Source organism: Idiotropiscis lumnitzeri, chromosome 19, assembly GCF_059441095.1.
Source record: "Idiotropiscis lumnitzeri isolate Australia: NSW breed Sydney's pygmy pipehorse chromosome 19, RoL_Ilum_1.0, whole genome shotgun sequence".
Lineage (NCBI taxonomy): Eukaryota > Metazoa > Chordata > Actinopteri > Syngnathiformes > Syngnathidae > Idiotropiscis > Idiotropiscis lumnitzeri.
The window spans coordinates 3,342,011-3,354,975 of NC_142409.1; the positions used below are offsets into that span (position 1 = coordinate 3,342,011).

At 42.2% G+C, this 12,965-nt stretch overlaps 1 protein-coding gene across 9 annotated transcripts in view; it reads left to right on the top strand.

Annotated features, from left to right (window-relative positions):
• The window catches only part of phldb2b (pleckstrin homology-like domain, family B, member 2b), a 34,353-nt gene that overhangs the window by 16,619 nt on the left and 4,769 nt on the right, over positions 1 to 12,965 (top strand). For 3 of the 9 annotated variants that reach the window (XM_088283495.1, XM_088283493.1, XM_088283500.1), the window contains 14 exons: positions 165 to 349; positions 557 to 1,687; positions 3,986 to 4,354; positions 5,203 to 5,364; positions 5,539 to 5,676; positions 6,621 to 6,749; positions 7,488 to 7,643; positions 7,722 to 7,832; positions 8,922 to 8,996; positions 9,132 to 9,272; positions 9,464 to 9,604; positions 10,476 to 10,619; positions 10,885 to 10,984; positions 11,658 to 11,808. In XM_088283495.1, the coding sequence (XP_088139621.1) occupies positions 165 to 349; positions 557 to 1,687; positions 3,986 to 4,354; positions 5,203 to 5,364; positions 5,539 to 5,676; positions 6,621 to 6,749; positions 7,488 to 7,643; positions 7,722 to 7,832; positions 8,922 to 8,996; positions 9,132 to 9,272; positions 9,464 to 9,604; positions 10,476 to 10,619; positions 10,885 to 10,984; positions 11,658 to 11,808 (3,133 nt within the window). Of the gene's footprint in view, positions 1 to 164; positions 350 to 556; positions 1,688 to 3,985; positions 4,355 to 5,202; positions 5,365 to 5,538; positions 5,677 to 6,620; positions 6,750 to 7,487; positions 7,644 to 7,721; positions 7,833 to 8,921; positions 8,997 to 9,131; positions 9,273 to 9,463; positions 9,605 to 9,795; positions 9,970 to 10,475; positions 10,620 to 10,884; positions 10,985 to 11,657; positions 11,809 to 12,965 lie in introns of all 9 variants that reach the window. The other 6 variants (XM_088283501.1, XM_088283494.1, XM_088283497.1 and 3 more) reach the window with 6 other exon arrangements.

The window sequence follows — 12,965 nt, forward strand, 5'->3', positions numbered from 1 at the left end:
ATGTCTAATCTAATACGCTAAGTCTGTGTTCAGAACAGTCATGGTAAACTGGAAAGGTGGGAGAAATTGTCAACGTCTTCAAAATCGTCTCCATCATATTTGTAAGATTTGTGCTTGTATATTTGTGCAATAATAATCATCTCTCTTTTTTCTTACACATCCAGACTACCTGAAGTTTAGCAGCGATTATAGCCATGCTGTGGTGGGCGGCACCGGCAGCACACGGGGCATGCGCTCAGCCTCTGAGCTCCGGGATTTGATGGACACCCTGCAACGCAAGAAAAAAGCTCTGGAAAACAGCCTGAGAGCTAATGGGAATAGCAACCCGTCATACTTCAGTGTGACACAGGTTAGCTATTATTGAGCGCTGCCACATTTTATTTTTGTATTTTATTTTTTTATTTTTCTTGCTTGAGCTGGTAGAGTCTGTCAGGTCAGCTTGGTTGGTGGTGTCATGTAGATTTTCATTCTTGTATCAATTAAAAAGAGTGTATTGAGGCTTTGATGAAATTTGTATTTAAAATTGGTGGTGATCTTCATCTCTTTTCTATTTTAGTCTCCGCCCACCACACCCCTCACATCACTTTCCTCATCCTCGTCAGCCTATCAGGAGCAGGCAAGACGTTTCTATGGCGCAGATCGTCTGCCCGTGTCAACAAAATGTGCACCTCCCCCATCCCCGTCTCGCCGTTCAGACCATTCCTCTCTCCTCTCGCGTTCCTCCATCACTCGCAACCAGGACAACTTTGGCACCAGTGAGAGCCGATGTCTGCATAACACAGGCTCTTCTCCATTATTGTCAACATGGAACGGCAGGGGCTCATCCACGTCTGTATCTGGTGGTGATAGTTTACTCCTGTCTCTTCCTCCTCCCTCTTCCTCATTCTCACCCCGCTCTCCATCGAACGGGGGCGCTGTAAGCATGCCTTCAAGCCCCCGTCTTGGACGACGTAGCTATGGCAACCAAGAAGCCGCACCAAGCAGTCGTACAAGGAAATATTCCGCCGGTTCTCTAAATGGTATGGTGGGAATCGGACACAGCCGCTCGCTGCCTCGCCTCTGCCCCTCCCCATCTCCCAGAGATTCCAATAATAGCATTCTGACATTATCAACTTTGCAGCCGCATCGCTCCGATACTTACAAACTTAGCAAAGACCATTACAACAACAACAACAGCTTGAATACCAGTCTAGATCTCAACCACAATTCCAGTAACTCCAATCAACAGCTCTCAAATAGGAATCAAGTCAATACCACAAGTAAAGAAGATGGCATCGTGTCCATCTCGCTCTCCTCCCTTAAGATGCCATCCTGCAACGGCATCACTTCTTCCACAACATCCCCGCCTGACGTTACAATCCCATCCAAGACAGGAGGGTCGTCTTCCCCTCGTGTGGCAAAGAAACTCAGCCTGACCTCCACATGCTCAGTGAGCTCCATCAGCTCCACGAGCACCAGCCCACCTGAAATGGAGACAAACACTTGGGCAGACCTGGAACCGACTAGTACCCTGGGCTTTGGACGCAATGAGAAGAGGTCCTCGTTCGGAAAAGCAGGAGTGACCCCACCGGGCGGCTTTCGGGAAAGACGGGGGAGTATCAGCTCATTGAGTGGGAAGGAGGAACTGAGTGACTACCATCATCATCAAAAAGAGGAGCGGCTCCGTGAGCAGGAGGTGGAGAGACTGGTGAGTTTCAAACCCTTTTGTATTGTCTAACAGTTACAAATGGGAAAAGAGTCAAACTATGAATGAAAGCCTAAAGTCTCCACTCTCCATTATGTATTCTGTCTCTTCACTATAAAATAGCCTTCTCAGGCGTGCCTTACTCTCTCAGGCATCTTAACACACACATTGGTTGAGGCTAACCTCAAGACCACATCTGGCATCAAGCCCATACTAACAGGATCATTTTTAACTTTTCACTTAGCTTTAGTGTGTACTTGTGTGTGTGAGATGCTTGTTTATGTCAATCACATGGTGGCCTGCCTGAGTGCGGTTTGGGCCGCGGAGGAAAATCGGTCAGATGCGAGCTTAAGAAGCCAGGAAAATTAAAGGGCATAGTTGAAAGAGCAGCAGGTGGATAAACATGCAGATGCGCAACATATAACTGGTTTCGGAATTCCACTAACTTTCTCATAGTTATCTCGTTTTACATTGCCTGCAGAGCTAAGTGAAAGTATGCACATTGCTGCCTCACAGGACCTATTTGAGAAACGGTGACATTTTTTAATTCATACTTTATTGTTTGTGACGCTTCTTGAAATAGAAGGCTTAGTTTTAAGAAATATTCGCATATATGGTGCACAGTTGTATTCTACAGAGGACTGAAAGTGCCCAAATTAAATAAATATACACACCATGAAACGTTTAATTAAAATTGTCATTAATTAATTGAATGTTTCATATCTTAATTAAATGTGGAATTAAATAAATAAATGTGTTATTATTTAAATCATCAATGATTATATATAAATAAATGAGTAGAATTATTTCTGTATTTAATTAATTATTTCTGTATTTAATTATTTATGCATTTAATTAATTATTCCTGTATTTAATTATTTCATGGTGCCGCGTTGCAGTGTTTCATCAGTTAATTTGATCAGTCAAACTTGCGCATGAAATCACTAATTAAATACATAAATAATGAATTAAATATATAAATATACAAATTATTTTACATATAATCATTAGTAATTTCGTTAATTAATGACACATTGATTTATTTGATTCAATATTTAATTAATAAATGAAACACCTAATTAATTAATGACAATTTTAATTAAATATTTCATGGTGTACTTATCGATTTAATTTTGGCACGTTCAGTCCACCATATTATTCAGGAGTACTGAACTGTCTGAGCCCAGTTTGACTGTATTATTCCCCCATCTAGTGGTTACAAAGTTAAACCTCAGCCTAATTGTTGACACATTGATGGGCCTTTCGGCAACAACAAGAGAAAAAAGCCTATTTCTACTTAAAAGCATACTGGAATAAAGATTGTCATCATTTATTTGTCAGTCCCAGCAGAGCAAGACACCATCACATGTTTCCACATATGTTCTTTTTCTTGTCTGCCATTGTTTTCTTTCCGGCCATCCTTTTTAACAGCTGATTACTGCAAAGTCCCCAACAGTAGCTTATGTCCGTTAGAGTAGAACAAGGTGACAAAGTGATACAAATTTCTAGTTCACATTGCACACTATAAATATGATGCCAACATAGGCTCTAACTAGATTAGTATTTGGTTCCGAGTTTTTTTCTGGAACATAATTCCCTTTAATGTGCATTGTTCTCCTTGTGGCATTTCCTGTGGTCTTGTGCACAGTTTAGCGCATAGTTGACAGCTGTCCACCTCTTCGAAAACTTGCACTCTCTCTCTCTCTTTCTATCCCTCTCTCTCACTCTCTCCCTCTCTCTTGCTGTTGCTCTCGCACGCATGGATCCCAACACCTCTGACCCACATTCCTTTTCTCCGTCTTTCCCGTTCTAATATTACTTGATCATGCTGGTGCTTTAAATTCTCCCTCCCCTTTGCTGAACTCAAACCCGCGGCTCACACCCTGTAATCTGTCGCCGTGTCTCAGCCACACTCGACAGTGGCAACAAAAACCTCGCGCTCGAGGGAATGTCAGTCAGGGGGAAATACGCTCTACAAAGACTGCAAACGGCATACGCGACTTGATGGGAGAAGGTGCATTTTCGAATAATCAAGGACGGTTTTTCCTTCTACAATGCTTCCACAGGTAGTGTAAAACAAAATTGTGATGGATTTTTAAGAGTAATTTAATGCTGATTTAGATGAGTGTAAATCCTGAGATCTATAATGGTTCTACTTGCTTTCCAGCAAGTTTTATTTCCGTGTGTATTTATAATGGTAATAGTCATCATTTGTAATGCCCCCCGGTAGTTTTTCAAGCCCCACTTGGGTTACATTTAACTATTCTTTTATGACACTTACATGTGTGCGTTCTCCCTTAGGAACGACAACGTCTCGAGACCATCTTGTCCCTGTGTTCGGAGCTGGATCAGGATGGCGGTGGCTCGGTTACAAATCCAGCATCTGCTGTGGCAGACCTCCAAAAGATCAACCAGGAGCTGCAGAAGCTTCAGCTGAATGACGACGACGACGACGACGATGATGACACTCCCTCGGTTTTCTCAGGCTCCTCTGTCCTTAACGGCTCCACAGGGAACGGACTCATTACGGAGAATGGCTACTACGATGCGGATCTGCTGGTACGACAGAGGCGCAACAGTGGTACTCGAGACAGTAGGGCCGAGTCACCGGCTGTCAGTCTGCGCAGCTTCGCCCCTTCACCTTCACCTCATTCACAGAGGATAAGCGAGGTAAAAATGAAACGTGTTGGAGATGGTTTGGAATTCCATTTGATGAATAGTCACCGAACTTAAGCATTTTTCACCTTTTTATTTTGGGGAAAAAAAGACCACACGGTGATATCAGGTGTGCATGCGAAGCAGCATGAGTGTGTCAAAATGAGATTATTCTCGAACATCAGCGTCTTTGAGTTGTAGTCAAAGGCACAATCGGCAATATCCAGCGCTAAGAAATATAAGAATGCAGTAGGAGCACCTTCGGCTTTAGAGATTAATGTGTCTTCATGTGGAAATTTGATTATAACTCTCTCTGTCACACATGAGATGAACCCACCCTTTAATAAAATAGCAACACATTTCATCTTTCACACAAGCAGATGAGAGATATTTACAGGTCATTTATTAGATTAGTGCGGGTAAGTGTCGCAGTTGGTGTTTGTGTGCACTAGGCCTACCAGTACATTTGATTGTTGCGAAGAGAACCTCTTTATGGAAGATGTCAAGATCATTCACCAAAAAGAAAAACATGTTTTCTCTTATAAGAATACCTTGCAACATACAGCTGGTGGTCTTTGCTTTCATTCCTGCATTGCAAACAGGAAATGCTAACAGCTCATTTGCTTTTGATTACTGGTAATTTTCCAAAAATGTGGTCTGATATGGCGGCATGAATGAAAGTCATCCAAAGTGTCATGTTACACACCGAGCCTTTGAAATTATTCTTGGATGGACAATTTGATAGCTCCACACATCAGTCAGTGAACCGCGTTTTGTGTCTTTATCACCATGACCTACCACACGTGCATTTCACTCTTACTTATCAGCAGCCCTGACGTTGATTGTGATGATTGTACCATCAGGCACACGACAATGCCATCCGTTACTTCGGACAGGAAGCCAGGCCCTCAGAGGAGGAGATGAGGAGAGTGGAGGCGGAGAGGATCCAAATCCTAAACAACATGGAGGAGCTTGAGCAAAAAATTAAAGAGCTGGACAACCAGATGGAAGAATCTGCCAGAGAGGTGTGGACATTTATTGTATTAATCATTAGGGCTGGAACTCTTTTAAAATGCATAGTGCTTTGAAGGTCTCAATAACTTGGAAAAAAGATTAGTAACAGCTTAATCCTACAATCTCTTTGTAAATAACAGAAGACAAATCCTGAGCTCTCAGTCAGTGATGTTTCTTTTTCCAAGGTGGAGGTAGAACAAGCTCTTGTTGAGGCGGAGCAGGAGTCTGAGTTAGCTGCCCTCCAGCAGGAAAAAGAGGCGCTGGATACATTTCACGGCAAGATAGCCGACATGGAGACCAAATCTCAGCATGAAAAAGACAAGGTATTCCCATTCTATGCTTAACCGGATAGTGAGAGCAATATGCTTCATGATCGTCCCCCGAGCGCTAACATCATTAGGTCAGAACGTGAAGTTGATGATGTGCCACTGGGACAAGCGAACATGTTGGTTGAAAAGTATTGTATTTTAACATGGCAAACAGAGTGTAGCTATATATGCTCGTCAAAGACACACTTAGGTTTTGAGGTCATGTGACGAACCAGTAGGTGTTAATCCTTCTCATACTGTCTGTGATCCAAATATATATTTGCTAATACTGCCCAGGGTATAGCGGTCACCAAGCCGTCGTATCTCACACCCACACACACTACTACATGGACGTTGTGGGTGTGGCCGCTGGCATTGCCAACAAGCCGGAACTTGGAAATGGATTAAAGGATTTAATTTTTGTCACTATACATAATCGCCCATGAGTACAATTTTGATGGACGAAGGGAGAGTCAGGTTGAATGAGAATTAGATCATTATTTGGTTTCGGAGGAGGTAGAGCAGAGTGTCTTTCCAGACTTTGGATGCCTGTGTATGTTAAAAATAACGTGTGTGAGTTAACCCTCACCTGAGCCATTCCACATACTTGCCCGCTACACATTCCCCCCCCATCAGTCCTTTTCATCACCCTTTTAAAACAATCAGCGGATGTCTTAAGACTTACTTATCAGCTCTCCATCCTTGAGAAGGTTTTAATTCAACTGCCTATTTCTCCATTTCCCTCCCTAAATGTTCAACTCGTCACCGAGGTAACTAACCGTGGCTCCCCTAGTCCCACTAACGCTGCCATCCTCTCTGTGTCCTCTGTGTGCGTGGTGTGTGTGTGTGTGTGTTTGTGTTTGCTCTGGTGTTCCATGTGCGTCATGCGCTTTGTGGGTGGCACGTATTTGTGTGGCCTTGTATGTGCATATATTGCCATGCACATGTGTATGTATCAGGCGTGCGAGTTGCTGCAGGCAGAAAAGGGCAGAGTAGAGAGATTGGCTCAGATTGTGTATGAGCAGCGCTCCCAGCTGGACAGCTGCCCTGAGGCCACCAAGGAGCCCCTGCAGGAGCAGCTAGCCAGGGTCAGTACTCACACTAAACACGCAACGCTCGCACATACATGAGCATGCCTTTGTCAGCCATTGGATCCACCCAGAGACTGCGTACACATGCTAGGGTGAGGGGAAATACTAACATAACATGATGCATGAGGTGTCGATATCTGAAATGTTTCACCACGTGTGTCTGGTTTGTTCTGTATGTTGTGGTTTTGTTGCAAGACCATTTGATTCAATCCGCCTTGTAATTCCAAAAAGGAAAAAAAAACTCAATAAATGAGGATTGACAGCAAATGTTTTTTTCCCCAGAGGAAAGAGGGGTCAGTGACTGCATCAAGTGTCAAGAGAAGGACAATAAAATGTCAAACCAGTGTGCTTAGTTTGTGACGACGTGCCGGCACTGATGAAAATGGTGAAAACATCATTCGATATAGAAAATATTTTGACTTACAACATTAAATACAACACGCAAGTCCAGGACTGAAAGTTTCAACATTATCTTTTGCATGCACCCACAGGCAGCAACATTAGGGAAATCTACAAACGTCAACATACACAAGTATTACGAAGCGTTATGAATTAATGTAGTTTCCTGTGAAGGGGGCAAAATAGAAGGCAGTTCCATTGCTTTAATAAAAAAAAAAATATTTCCCATACCTATCATTATCTTTAAAATACATTTTGAATGCAGGTGTGTCTAATTTTATGCCCCATGAGTGCTTATGTGCACTCCAGTTAAACCTATTCTTGTGTGTGTCTCAGGACTGTGAGGTACTTGAGACAGAAACAAAGCGTTTCGAGGACCTGGAATTCCAGCAGTTGGAGCGAGAGAGCAGACAAGACGAGGAGAAGGAGACCCAGACACAACAACTTCTTCGAGAGATCGCCGACTATCAACGGAGCACTGTGACCCGCAAGGTGCTTGTATCGCCACTTTGCTAGCTCGTGATCCAGGAATTAAACTACCAGCCTTTGCTAAGCTCTTTCTTTTTCCAGGAGCGACTGTTGACTCTAAAGAAGCAGGAGGCAGAGATTACTCAGCAGGCTGAGCGAGAAAAAGAAAGCTTCTTGAAGGAGAGGAGCAATCTTGAAGCAATGTTACAAAGGGTGAGGTTTAAATGATTGAATTGCTTTCTTAACTGGCTGGAAGTATCTTATGAGTGGATTGAATTGAGTGCATTTAGCTACAAACACAACCACCGTTGGTCACCAGACTGGCTAACGATGCGGAAACTTTTTTTTTTTTTTTTTACGGAGGACGAGTGCTCCTCATGTTGGGTTGAAGCAAAGTGACGTCACTCCCTCCCGCGTACAAACACGATGAGCACGCACGAGACAAGCGGCGCGTCGTGATATTTGACATTCTGTCTGAAGTAGTGTATTGACGGAATATACACGCAAGACAGGCTCGGCGTTTCTCACTTTTGGCTTTGCTTAGTCTGTCCTTTAAAAAAAAATAAATAAAACTCATTCTCTATTTCTAAAATGGGCGCCTGTACGGTTCCGTCCCTGTGATGGAATGCTCCTCTCTGAAAGTCACACAGATTGAGTTATATTATTGCGACAATTCTCAAGATCTTATCAACCCACTTGAATGCAACGAATAACAGAGAAGGTTTCCTTGTAGAATCTGCCGATCTGATTACTGACACCAAATCTCTGAATTAGTGATTGGAAATGTTGTCTCTTTTTCAAGAGTTGCTACTTTTGGCTGGGTTCCCTTTTCAGCTGCCAAATTGGCCACTTATTTTTTTGCTATGTATTGTGGAATTATGTGTAGTATGAATTACTGATTGATTACATTCGATTGAATATTCATCGTTATACACGATTCTCATATTTGCACAGTTGAAGCTATATTACAGCAAGTTAATGCCAAATAACGGCCGCAGACATGTTTGAGGATGTACGTGACCAGTGACAAGTTTGTTTTTACTTAATTTATGGGCTTGTGATTGACAATGGAGATCATAGTAGCTGCAACAAAATGTGTATTGGCACTTGGCAGTTTTGCAATTTTTTTTTCATTTAAACATTTTATGGTGTACTTTTTATAGGGTTAGGTAAATGCCCCATCAAATGCCATGACAGTCTTGTAGTAGGCATGGCTCTGTTTTTGTCGAAATGACGCTTGACGAGTTTTGCCTTTGACCGCTTAACACGATGCAGTATTTTCAAATGTTTTATATTTCCCAGGAGAAAGAAAACCTTGCACCTCTTGATCGAAAATATGCTGACCTTACTGGTGGCCAAGCTTACACGTTAAGAGAGGTAGGTGTGATTGGCAGCTTAAACACACACGCACACACGCACCCCCACACACACACCTTTCCAGGCAGCCAAAGTTATCAACATGGTCCTTTTATGTAATAATTGCCTGGCTTTCCACTTGTGCTTGCTTGCTAGGATGCGGCCACCCCGACTCATGTGTGTCAGTCTTTAAGCAGCAGTTTCCATGACACCACCTTTGTCACAACCTCTCTTCCAGTCAACCTGTGTGACCTCCCATCTTGTCTCGTTTCCTCTCTTTTTCTCAAGAATAGTGAGGTATTGCCTTCATCGACCGTTTCATTTCTACTCCTTTATTTAAATTGCTTCTATCGGTCTATTGTATCAAGATTATCTGTCTGTCTATCTCGTATCTAGCTCTCTGTCAATCCGTCTGTAATAATATTGACGAAATGACTTTTTTAGACTCCATATTATTCCTCATCTTTCTTCTCTCCATGTGATTGAAGGGCTATGTCACAGTCAGTGAACTTAGTGAGCTATACTCACAATTTGAGGGCAACCCTAAACATGGCCAAATCCCCACCCCGAATAATGCCTCCCCTGAGTCCAAAACAAAGTTCTCCGCTGATGTCATCGAAGAGGATGAGGTGCGTGTAGTTGTGGGTGTCAAATATGCGTTCACTTGAGAGTTTTGCTTTCTCTAAACTCATTCACTGCCAGCCCAGGTAAAATGAACGTAATTTTTGGCTTCTATATCCGTCAATGGCAGTGAGTGAGTTTAATTTACCCTCCTCCTTTTTATTTAAATTCTCTGATATTATTTCTCCTCTTTCCAAAGCTCTGTCACTCTTCTTCCTCTTCCTCCTCCTCCAATTCAAATCCGTGCCCTTCCTCCAAAACAATCTCTGTGCACTGGCCAGAGAACATGGTCACATACCGAGAGCCTTCCCCCCTCCCTGATTCCCCCCCACCCCCACTTCCTGTCAAAAAGCTTCGTCTACGACACAGGCAGGTAATGTTTGTTTGTGCAGCTACCAAATGATGATCCACATCTATTCATACAGTTTTGCTCATACATCCTGGTAGAATTTGTGAAATATTAACAATTAGGACAGATGACTGAATGGGGTGCAGCTCATTATTTTATTTATTGCTAGGTTTTGTTTAATGATTGCTCTATTCCTCTATGCCTTATAGTTTAATTTGAATCCTTTTAAAAATGTATTTCACTGTTTTCTTAAAGAATAGTCCCAAATGGAGATGCCCATTTAATGATTGATTTTATGTTAATTTTTCATCATAGTTAATCTCTCAAGTGAGAATGCAACAGTATGCCTAATGTATTTAGGATCACTCAAACATATGCGCCATTTTTTGTACAACCACAAGATGGCACCAAATTAACCGTTTGACTGGTCTGCGGGTCTTGCATCATCAGAATGGGACACTTGAGGAAAATTGAACATGATGTTTAAAGTTTACAAACCTTTCTCGTGTGTATCATTTGTATTTGATCAGCATTTTCGGCTGCTAGAGGAGAGGAAGCGATCTGACAAAGATGGCGGCTCCCATCTAAGTGACACGTTACCCAGGAAGAAAACAACATCCACCATGATGCCCCAGTTCTCAAGTGCAACACTTGGACGCAATTTCCCAACTAAGGTGGGGCCCTCATAAATGTAATACTTGTTAATCAGTCACAAAAATTAATGTTCAGTTTAAAACGGTTTTATCGCAAAAGGCCCCATATTTGCATTAAGTCTGATTGTATAATTCTGCTAAACTGTTCTTATTAAATACAATACAATCGTTGCCTCATTTCAACACATAATCCAGTTTACTCTTATCTTTCTAATGCAACAATTGTGTATTATTGCATCACCTTTCTTCTACCTCACCTAAAGTTCTTTTGTGTATTTGCTCTCAGGCCCATCCACCATTGGTACAGAGCACAAGCTGTGGCAGCATTCTTCCAAGAATTCTCTCCTTATCCAGCAAGGAAACAGAAAGCCGACGCCTGCAAAAGGGTGTGTTGACACAAATTTCATTTTATTGAGGGGCGCATTTGAAAAATCCTTAAGATTTGTGTTACGAGACTTGACATCTGTATATGGCTGCCTTCAAGCACAGGATTTATGTGTGGTCTAAAAAGTATTTGTCTGCATCAACAACTTCATCTTCGTACCCTATTATTCTATCATAGCCCAAATTGCTCTTCAAACATTTTAAAATGTATTCCAGTACTGTGTGGTCCCTCCGTCCCTTTGGTCTCTTGATCTGGCACATCAGATGGGTGTGTCTGGTATTAGTGGCAGATACTATCATGTTGTGTGTTTGTGTCTTCTTCCTGTAGCCAGAGGCAGAGCTTTGGACTTCTAAATGTTGCCATCATTTCTGCCTCTCCTCCTCTGCATTCGCACATTATTTCTAGGCGCTTTTAACATTTCCTGCCTGCTCTACTATTTAACAAATGGATGCTCCTGCAGTAATTGCACTTATACTGTAAGGATTTTTCGGGTATTATTAAACGTATTGGGATATCCGTCACTCTGGCGGGACTTAGCGATACAAAACTGAAGCCGGCTGGGCAAACTGCTCTCCAAGAGGGGGTGACACAGATAGGTACAATCCTGATCACACTGAATGAAAGTTGCGTGCGAAAGCTTAATGTTGTTTTCCCTGCATGTCTTTTGTCTCAAGGTCAGCCGAGCTCTCGAGCATCATCCCAGACGAACGTCTACCTCAATGCCTTTGACTACCGTGACAACCAAGCCTTTGACACAATGAGCGTGGACAGCACGGACTCCATTGAAACCAGCATCTCTGCATGCTCTCCGGATAACATCTCCAGGTACTTTTATAGTATGCTTGGGGAATATGTTTGAAAAATGTATTAGGGGCACCGTTCACGTTTTTATAAAGGACGAAAATCTGAAATATAATGTGAAACCAAAAAACAAACCAATTGAAAGTTAATGTAAAGAGTGTGTGAGCTTCCAGCAGGATGCGCACTGTCATTTGGTTTAGGTTAGAGCACACTTGAATAGTGTTGGGCGGCTCAGGTTACACAAGGCGAAGAGCTTTTTGTGTGTGTGTGCGCGAGTGTAAGCGCGTTTGGGCGTGTGTGTGTACGTGTGTGTGTGTGTATACCTTCATAGTCAACCCCCCCCAGGTTGATGAACTGAACATGCGAGTGTGATTTGGGGTCCAAGTCCCCCAATCTGGACTAAAACCATGTGTGCTTTCTTTTCCCTCCTTTTTGTTCTCAAATTCATTTCAAATGTTTACCCACCCGCCTCTTCTTGTTCCAGTAGATAGTTTCTGCACATTTTCAAACTGTTAGCAGATTGAACGGTTTGATGCACAGTATGGCTCCTATTGAAGGCTGCTTACTTTTTTTAAGTAAAAGATGAATGTGGGTTTGTAGTGCTGGTGTATAATGACGATGAGTGTGAATCCCGGTTATCGACTAAGGTAAGATCATGAATTGCGTGTGTATGTACGTGTTGCAGTTGAAGTAATCGCTACCAAAGCCTTACAATTAGTCGAATATATTTTGCATGTGCGCATTGTCGAACATCAATATTGGTGGTCATGTATATCAAATCTAGTTGTCTATTTTCCTTCTTTATATACAAAACTCAATTCCAATGAAGTTGGGACGATGTGATGAACAAATACAAACAATGCAATGTTTTACAAATTATGTTCAACTTATATTTAATTGAATGCATGACAAATTCAAGATATTTAATGTTTAAACTGATAAACTTTGTTTTTCTACCAAATGATCATTAACTTAGAATTTAAAACTGGAACGGGGTCATGTTTACCTGCCCGTTGCATCACCTTTTCTGTGAAGAACATTTGCTCAACATTTGAGAACTGAGGACACTAATTGCTGAAGCTTTGTTGGTGGAATTCTTTCCCATTCTTGTTGCTGTATTTTCCCGTACCATCACATATGCTGGCTTTTAAACTTTGCCTCCACAACAAGTCGGATTCTTT